Source organism: Epinephelus lanceolatus, chromosome 4 (genome assembly GCF_041903045.1).
Source record: "Epinephelus lanceolatus isolate andai-2023 chromosome 4, ASM4190304v1, whole genome shotgun sequence".
Lineage (NCBI taxonomy): Eukaryota > Metazoa > Chordata > Actinopteri > Perciformes > Serranidae > Epinephelus > Epinephelus lanceolatus.
Genome location: NC_135737.1, coordinates 23288172 through 23298454, shown reverse-complemented (window position 1 = coordinate 23298454; position 10283 = coordinate 23288172). Strand labels below are relative to the sequence as shown.

General features: G+C 38.9%; 1 protein-coding gene across 1 annotated transcript; it reads left to right on the top strand.

The window, feature by feature from the left end:
- Positions 1–336: 336 nt before the first annotated feature.
- Positions 337–4838, top strand: LOC117259903 (extracellular calcium-sensing receptor-like). Its single transcript, XM_033631689.2, has 6 exons — positions 337–635; positions 954–1251; positions 2058–2852; positions 2961–3188; positions 3346–3469; positions 3925–4838. The coding sequence occupies exons 1-6, from the start codon at positions 370–372 to the stop codon at positions 4836–4838; spliced, it is 2625 nt and encodes an 874-aa protein (XP_033487580.2). The 5' UTR covers positions 337–369.
- The last annotated feature ends 5445 nt before the right edge of the window (positions 4839–10283 follow it).

The window sequence follows — 10283 nt, the reverse complement described above, 5'->3', positions numbered from 1 at the left end:
CAGTTTGCCTAATGACTCTTATTTTCTAAATGTTTCATCACCTTCATCCTGCATTATTTTTCAATAATTTTTCACCTCCATAATTTTAAAGGATTATTATTAAAAAAAAAGGGCAAACATTACTTAACACAACTGAATATTCTAATTCAATAAGATATACAGTTAAGTTATTCAGGATAGGCAATGGCCAAAAACTGTTTGTTGTTTGGACACCTTCATCTTGCCCCTCCTTGTAGGAGGATAAATGCAGAGATAAATCATCAGTACTCTTATTAATTATTATTATTATTTTATTTTTTTTTTTCATAAAGGCTGCTCCAAAATGTATAAATGCTGGTGCAAACGTCTTCTCATATTAAGTTACATGTGATGTCACCCAGTGGTTTAACTCTCTTAGACAATATGTTGTCCATGCAGAGGTGGCCAGAGAAGTGTTGGGCACTCTTACAGCTGTTGCTGGTGGTGTCTGTCTCTCAGGCTGAGGAGCTGGTGTGCAGACGGAGAGGGGATCCAGAGAACCCCCAGCTATCTACAGATGGAGACATTATGTTGGGGGGAATCTTCCCTTTTCACAGCAGCTGGAAAACCAGACAGGACACCTACATGCACAAACCACTGCCACTGCAATGCACCAGGTAAATTATACTGTAGAAATTTATTTTGAATTTAAATATATATGTGGAAGTTGGTAAAGATACAAAACAGGTACTAATAATAATAGTAATAACAATGCTAATAATACTAATACTGATAGTCCTACTACTGCTACTGCTACTACCACTACTACTACTATAATGATAATATATTAAAGGATATCTAATTGATCATTAAAATAAGAAACATTTCCTCTTGTTTGTATTAATAAAAACAATGGTTGTGATTTCTCATGTTACTGTTTCTTTTCCAAGAATAAATGGTTTGCAATTCCAATATTTATATCTCTCAACATCTAGTTTGAATTTCAGAGGTTTCCAGTATGCCCAGGCTATGCGCTTTGCAATAGAGGAGATTAATAACAGAACAGACCTGCTGCCTGGCGTCTCTCTGGGCTACAAGATCTATGATGCCTGTCGCTCCATGGTCAGAGCTGTGAGAGTTACACTGGCTTTGACTAATGGTAATGAGGTGTTATCTGCACCCTCGAAAGCACCTTGTACCAGACCAGCCCAAGTGCAGGCCATTATTGGAGAGGCCTCTTCCTCTCCTTCCATGGCTATAGCCACTGTAATCGGACCCTTTCATATGCCAGTGGTGAGTAAGATTTGTCAAAATGAATTAATGATATTAACTTTAGTCATTTTAACAACAATGCATTGATATACAAATATTGTTGACTAATTATTAATAATGCTAATATTTATGTTCATTAAACCGTTTATTATTACACACATTATGATTTTTTATACATCATACTCAGTATTTCTTCAGAATCTATACATTTAAGAAAAAGTATTGTATTGATTGACCAGATATTTGTAACACTTTGTTAATGCTTATTGATTGATTTGTAAACTGTTTATACCCATCATTTGGATGTTTATTATACAATTGCAACTGATGATTTTAATACTTTGTTAAAGCATTATTAAATACTGTGTAGGGCATCTACAAAAAGTGCAACATTATACTGGACAACCATATAATGTTTATAGATGATGCCCTCCGGGAAGGGGAACAGGAGCATAAAAAGCAGGACAAGCAGAATGATAAAGAGTTTCTTTCCATGGGCTGTCAGGACACTCAATACCTACATGATCTGAACTCTGAACTATCGATATGGTGCAAGACATACCTTTTCATAAGCTAAAATAACATGAGCAATATCTCACTTCTAAGTGTGTGTGCACTCTTCATTTTTTATATGTTTTATGTTATTCTGTTTTAATGCACCTTACAGAAGTAGCAAGCACAATTTCATTGTATAGGTGTCTATACAATGACAGTAAAGACTATGTTATCTTATCTTAATTATAGAGCTTTTACACATTGTAGTGTACTGTTTAAATGTTTTATATTTCAAATACTAACCTTGGGATATTTCTTCTTTTTTTTTTTAGATCAGCCACTTTGCCACTTGTGCTTGTCTCAGTGATAAAACCAAGTACCCATCCTTCCTCAGGACAATACCCAGTGACTACTACCAGAGCAGAGCCCTGGCACAGTTGGTCAGACACTTTGGTTGGACTTGGGTTGGAGCTATTAGAACAAATGGTGATTATGGGAACAATGGCATGGCCACATTTACAGAAACAGCCCAGCGGCTGGGCATCTGTCTGGAGTACTCTGTGTCTTTGTTTAGAACAGATCCACCAGACAAAATACAAAAGATAATTGACATTATCAAAGCTTCCACTTCCAAGGTGATTGTCACTTTCCTCTCCCCTGCTGATATCGACATGCTAATACACGAGATGTCTCACCACAACTTGACTGGATACCAGTGGGTAGGGACTGAGGCCTGGATTTTTGATCCCCAAACTGCAGCCATGGATAAGCATCACATTCTGGATGGTGCCATAGGCCTGTCCATCCCCAAAGCACATGTCAGTGGCATGAGAGAGTTCATGTTGGATGTGAAGCCTCTCAGTTCATCTGGTGATGAAGTGTTTACAGAGTTTTGGGAGAAATTATTCAGCTGTAAGTTCAAGCAGTCAAAGTCATCAGCAGAGAATCAGAGAGAATGTACTGGACATGAAGATCTGACTGGAGTGCAGAACAGCTTCACTGATATGTCGCCCATGCCGATCTTTAACAACATCTATAAAGGAGTGTATGCTGTGGCCCACGCACTTCATCGAATTCTCTGTTGTAATAAAACATGTAACAACAAGGTGGCACTTGATCCATTTACGGTGAGTTCATAAATAATTTATCAGTCTTTCATAGTATATTGCCATTAAGCCTTCCAGATGTGTGTCAGAAAATTATCTACATTGAGCCATTTCTCTTTTTTTTCCCAGATTTTACAACACATAAAAATTATTCATTTCAAAACAAAGGAAGGAGATGAGGTTTACTTCAATGAAAATGGAGACCCAGCAGCAAAGTATGAAATTATAAACTGGCAGCCAACAGAAAATGGCATTGTGGACTTTGTCACAGTTGGTTTTTATGATGCATCTTTACCTGCAGACAAACAGCTGAATCTGCAAAATAAGTCTTTAATTTGGGCAAACAACTCACAGCAGGTAAGCTACTGGAATAGTTATACAGTCGATTTCAATTCTTATTGTGCTTGGAACATAATGTTTGTTATGAATGTATCACAATAGATAATAGAGGCTTGCAAAGATGGCAACTTGTGAATGCCCAAACATTTTTCTCATCATCATTTTGTTTATGCAGGTGCCTGTGTCAGTTTGCAGTGTGAAGTGTCCTCCAGGAACTCGCAAGGTTCTCCAGAAAGGAAAGCCTGTCTGCTGCTATGACTGTTTAACATGTGCAGAGGGAGAAATAAGCAACATTACAGGTGTAGTATTATTTTGTCCTTTTAAAATTATATTTAATAAAAAAAGGTTTTGCTCAAACTAGCAGTCTTTAATTTGTTTCCCACCTCCTCATAGTAAGCAGGCAGATTATTGCAATTATTGAGATAGAGAGTGAATGAAATTGTGTGTGCAATTGGACTGAAAATTGACATTTGAAAAAAAGAAAAAGTTACAATGCTCAGTTATTAGAAACAAATATGTGTACAATGAAAACAAATAAAACCTCAATTCATGAATTTAACCTATTCATCATGACGCTTGTACTCACAAATCCAAATCATTCATGATGGTACCATGCAACTGTCATACAGCTGTCCATTTATTATCCAGTAATTATGTGCTGTATGTCTTGTATGCATGGAAAATAAGCAATATAGTGACAAAAACATCAAATGTACTGAGCAAGTCTGACACCTGCTTTAAAATCATTTTTCAGATTCTATCACCTGTGTGCAATGCCACCCTGAATTCTGGTCAAATGAGAGAAGAGATGCCTGTGTTAAGAAGGAGGCAGAGTTTTTATCATACCAAGAGATAATGGGAGCACTGCTCACTGCAGCGTCCTTGCTGGGAACATGCATCACTGCTGTTGTGGCATCCATTTTCTTCAGATACAGCAAAACTCCTGTTGTCAGAGCCAACAACTCTGAGCTGAGCTTCCTGCTGCTCTTCTCCTTGACTCTGTGTTTCCTGTGTTCTCTGACCTTCATCGGTCGGCCCTCTAAGTGGTCCTGCATGCTGCGACACACAGCATTTGGCATCACCTTTGTTCTCTGTATCTCATGTGTTCTGGGGAAAACTATAGTGGTGTTAATGGCCTTCAGGGCAACACTTCCTGGTAGTAATGTGATGAAATGGTTTGGGCCCGCACAGCAGAGGCTCACTGTTCTGGCTTTCACTTTTGTACAAGTAATCATATGTATCCTCTGGTTAACAATTTCACCTCCTTTTCCATTCAAGAACTTTAAACAATTTGAGGACAGAATCATCTTAGAGTGCACTCTGGGTTCAGCTGTAGGCTTTTGGGCTGTTCTTGGGTACATCGGACTTCTAGCCATGTTATGTTTTATTCTTGCTTTTCTGGCTCGGAAACTGCCTGATAATTTCAATGAGGCCAAATTTATCACTTTCAGCATGCTGATATTCTGTGCAGTATGGATCACCTTTATTCCAGCATATGTCAGCTCTCCTGGGAAGTTCAGTGTTGCTGTGGAGATATTTGCTATTCTGGCCTCCAGTTTTGGACTGCTCATTTGTATATTTTTTCCAAAATGTTATATTATCTTAGTCAAACCTGAGAAGAATACAAAAAAGAATATGATGGGGAAAGGGGGACCAAAACCATTTTGAAAACTTAAAATGTCATTATGGAAAATGCCATCACAATTTTGTCATAAAAATTAAAGTTAACAACTTTAAATACAACTTGATCAACAATTATATAAACTTATATGGTTTGAACTATATATTGGATTTTTTGTGAGTGTGTGTGCGTGTGTATTTTGTACTGCATTTAGACTTTAAAGAAGCTGTAGGCAACATTCAGAGCACTGATGTAGCAGCAAACAACTATTTGCTTTGTAAAGATACATTTGAAAATGTGTTTGCTGTTATCAAAGCATTTTTGTTCATTGTCATGGTAGCTGGTCTGGCTGCATGTATATCTTATTGCATGTCAGTCCCTATGTCTGGGACACAGACATAGGCCATAGGGATTATTATCAATGTCCCTCTATTTCCAAGTGTGTATTGCCTTGTCTGAACCATGCTTGGGAACAAAAAATTTGCATCCCCCTGGCTATGGGCAAACTAAACCATCATTTTTTTTTTTTTCTTTTTTAATTTCTTTAACTCTGGGCCATATCATGGTGGCAGCAGGCAGAGCAAGGAGCATGCTGGAGGTCATGGTCTTATGAAACCAATAGAACAGCGTCTTCTACAAATAACAGAAACACAGTTTGAAGGAACCTAAAGCTGACACTCTCCTCCCATTTGCATCTTGAGATCCTGCCCATGAATTCACAAACAGATTCGACAAAGTGGTATAACCCGGAGGACAAAAGCTACCAAAACATGTTTGACTTTGTGCTGAGAATACCCTGGTTGTACTGCATGGCCTGTAGGCTGGGGACAGGGTCATAAGTTATACTGTACAAAGGGCAAATCTCACCCACACCTTATACGTACCTTGCCATCAAGGAGCTTCTTGACTACCTGGGAACCAACTCCAGAAGATATGTTTGAGGTTATCCCTGAGTCTTAAACTCTGCCTCCTCCAAGGACAACATGGTGGTTGAGTTCAGGACATCCTCAAAATGCTTTTTCCACCATTCAACAACACCCCCAGTTCAGGTTTGCAATTTTCCACCCCTTCCAAAAGTAGCCTGAATCAAACCATTCCCTTCTTGAGTCATCTAAGGGTTTACCAGAACTTCCTTGAGGCCCACCCAAAGTCCTTGTACATGACCGCTTCAAACAAAGAAGAGCCCTGGAAAACCAAGACCAGAAGACCTCTCCCTTTAGCTTGATGTTCTCCTTCAACTGCCCAGCAACAGTTAGCAACAACCTGGTTAAAAAAAGTACTGCATTTAGCAACTGAAAAGATGTTTGAGACCAAAACAGAGCTAAAAGGAGAGCAGAGGGAGAAATCAGCAACATTACAGGTGTAGTGATATTAAATGCAAGACAAAACTAAAGATTAATAAGGTGACATGTCAATTTTAGAAATGATAACCTTGTATTGTAATCTGATTTGAAAAGCATGCCGTTTTTTAACCAAACACACACACAGAAAAAAATCAGTATCATTATATTAAAAATCTTTGCATCAAATATCCTAAACATATACCAACACATAATTCTGAAGTATGCTACATAATTGTATGCACAATCTTTGAAAAGCATATCAAGGTTAAAGCCCCAGTGTGAAAAATGTATGTAATTTGAGTGTATTTGAAATTTCATTGTTTATTGGAAAATGAGAAATCTCTGGTAAGATCAAAATCACCTTGTTTTCAGCCCATTCCTTCTTAGTCTTCTTTGGTCACAGCCATGGAGGGAGAAGGCAGGGATTGTGGCATATATTGTCAGCAGCAGTATATTAGTCAGTGCAGCCAATACAAGTCACAAGGTCAGAAATTACTAAAGATTCTGTAAGCAACATTTATGCTATACTATAGCATGCCACCATTTGCTATGCAAGGATATAGTTAAGTATTGGCATCTTGAGCAGAAAATGACATCATACTACCTGTGTGTGTTTAATCAAAGCTTCTCTGTGGTTTGTTGTGGAAAGCCAGTCTGGTCGTGCATGGATGTTAGTGTATGTGTGTATCCCCTTGGCCTGTTCATCACTGCTGCTTTGCACATTGCTAATCTGACAGTTACTACTGCTGAACTGGGAGGGCGTCATCGTGGAAGCATTGTGCCCGCCATCTGAATCTTCTTTGTATAACACTGTTAGCTCTGTCAGCAGTGTTGACATTATCTAGTGGTGGTTTATGGAGTTAGCAGTGCTACCTGCTAGCCATTTACTTAGCCACGTCAATGTTTAAAACTGCATCCTGACAAGTCATATGCTCTGAAGTTTGCAAAGAGCCACTGTAATTGTGAAGTAAATTTCAGAGTAAATTACAAAATGTTTATTAATATTAAGGCCTGTATAAGGGCAATATAATGACAATAATCTGGCACAGAAAGTAATCAGAAAATACCCTCCTGTCAAAAACTCTGGAGTGAACTGAACATCAACATCACATCTACTAAGTAGAATCCACTCAGCTAAATAAATCTGGAACTGAACCTCAAATCATAAAAAATGTAGCTAGGAGTGATTTTTATCTTTTGAGCTATTATTCCTTAGTTTCTCAGGTACACAATGTCATCACCTTAACTTTGTGTATGGAGCCTCCATGTAAAATGGTAATAAGAGATGGGCAACATCTGTGTTATTGTGTTTGAAATATGAATTTCATTTAAAGTAAAATTCAAATGTATTTGAAACAAAGTTTAGTGTTTTTGTATTTTTAAAATTCTCAAAAAAAAAAAGAAAAAAAACATTCTCAATTATTCATAAAACAAAAAACTACACTAGGTCAAAATCTAATATATTACTGGACTGTGTATGAAACAAGTCGGGGCTTTTATTTTAAAATGAGGAATATTCATTTGAAACAGGAGGTGGTGGCATTCAGTCAGTCTCAGACTGACAGGCTTTCATTCTGTTGTTAACGGTGCATCAAGGTAGGAGAAGAGTAACGCACACGTTGGGATTCACAGGACTACATATGATTATTTGTCATTTGGTAAAATCTAAACTGGAGATTTAAAGACTTCCTTCTCTGCATGCTCTTTGTCTTCAAACAAAGACAGCTATTTGACACCCATCTCCAGGAGGTCTCACCTCACACCTCAGTGAGACACAAGTCTCACAACTTGATTGGACAGGACTTCTACAGTGACATGTGACTCTGTGATGTCACAGGCCTGTAGAAGGCCTGCTCCCTTCCAACAGATCCCTCTCTTTATCCAGCTGCTAAACAGCTCACACCTCTTTCCGGCTGGGCCTGGACCAGCCCAGATGCTCAGACCCTTGCTCCTTGCCCTGAACCATCAAAGGTGAGGAAATTGATCACAGACTCTCTAACCTGAACCAGAAAGTTAGAGATGCAAGCACAAGGTTTGCAACTAGCTTTCCAGCAACAAGGAACTAAGTGAGTTAGCACCCAGCGTTTAACTCTGCAAGAACCCAGAGCGACTGGCTTCCTCGGATCAGAACCTTTGGAACAAGGACACAGCAAAGACTGCAGCTGGAACCACAGCTCTTCCCAGCCTTCTTCTGCCAGCTAACAAAGCACCACACCACCAAGTGACTCTTTCTTTCATCCACTCAAGAATCGGTGATGTAACAACTGGGTATAGCTTCATCACAGCTTTACAGGCTAAGCAAGACTGTTTAACTTGTTGTATGTGTGGGAATGTGGAAAATGTACCCCTTTCCCTGGCTGATTGCCTGCAGTCAGAGAGCCTTTTGACTTGGCTGCAGCACCTGTTCATGGTGAACTCTCCTCTCACACAGGTATGCAGACTCATCGCTGTGGTGTTCACTCTGGTAATGTTTTAATGAGCGCAGCATAAGGTTGAACTTTTGTGATTTTAACTTTTCTAGGGTGACAGCTAGACACGAGCGTCCTGCCTATCACGGGGGTACAGAGCGATATTGACGGTAATGCAAACCAAAGGCAAGCACAAGCTCAGGCTTGTGCTTGCCTTTTGTTTGTGTCTCACCTGTGTAACCACCTGTCTGTGTGCTGCAGATGCCCTTTGTGTTTATAATATTTTTAAATATACCGTAAATATAACGTTACTGAAAGTTATTGTGCATTTATTTATGTTTTGGTCCAGGATTGCCATGACAGCCGACGAGCTGCCAGGCCAGAGACCCAAAGATAACGTAAACAATAAGCTGCCATGCTAGAGACCCAAAGATACCAGTAAACAAAATACATGTGTTTATCTGCATTTTCATGTACTTTGAGATGTGTGGTATTTATAATGTTTTCTTTTAAATTAATAGTTGATGCATCAGATTCCTCCCTCTGCTCCTGCATTATTGTACCACGGGAGTTTGTGTACCTTTGCAAAGTAGGCTTATATTTTATTACCTTTTAGTGTCTTTTTTTTTAAATAAATATGTGTAATACATTGAACACTGGGCTGGCAACTAATGTATTTTGTGTTTTCTTTAAAGGACCAGGCCAGCCACTGTTTTCTACAGTTAATTTACATTTCTGTGTTTGTTTTATCTGATTTTAATTGTCCCATTGGACTGTGGGCCAAGCTACGCTGTACTGTAACTTATGTTTTTGTTTCTTTGGATGGAGGTTTCATTTCACATTTCTATCCTCTCTTTTGTACCTGCAGCTTGACTCTGTGCAAGGCCGGGTCCGTGGTGTACACTGCCTCCCTTCTGTGGTGGGACTGCACCGGTGGTAGCTACTTTGTAGTGGTGTGTATACTTAATCATCACACTGCATGATATTTGGCTGCAATAGATAAATACTTTGTAGTGGTGTGTATACTTAACTGACACTGCATGAATTTTGTTGTCATTTACGAATAGATAGACATTAAGATTTTAATGCATGCTTGGGTGTGAGATTTTTTTTGGTTGGCATAGCAGACTCGACCTTCTTATAAGGACAGTTAACTGATTTTACCATCCAGTGTTTTATTGTTTTGCCTCATGCCTGCATTTTATTGACATTTTATATATTTTTAGATTGTAATAAAGCCAATTACTTTTGCACAAGATACGCCTCTTGTTAGATTGTTCCTGTTTGGGGAAGTCAGAGTGGGTCACACATGTGCTGATCAAATATTTAAGGTTTAAGGGTTTCTCCTGCCCCTTAGCAGGAGGTGGCATTGTCAGGCACTTTTAAGAGTAAATCTTAGTTCCAGGTACTACATATGTGATTTAATGCTGTCGTTGAGTTATTGTTGTGATTGTTTGCAGTTAGGTCATTGATTAGTTGGCTTCGCCAAAGCTAAGTGTTTAGTTTGCTAATACTGTTCACTAACAGATTCTCGCACACAACTAAACAATCTCTGCACTAATCCAGACTGTTTGCAACACAAATCACCTTGACATAGACTCATTAACAAATAGGCTTTCAACAGAGCTACACCCAACCAGGCATCTCAAAGTTCCCGCTTCTTTTCCTTTGTCTTTGTCCTGACCACACGGTCAGACAAACACCTCCCCCGACCCGACGGCAGCTTTGATTCGGCCATTTG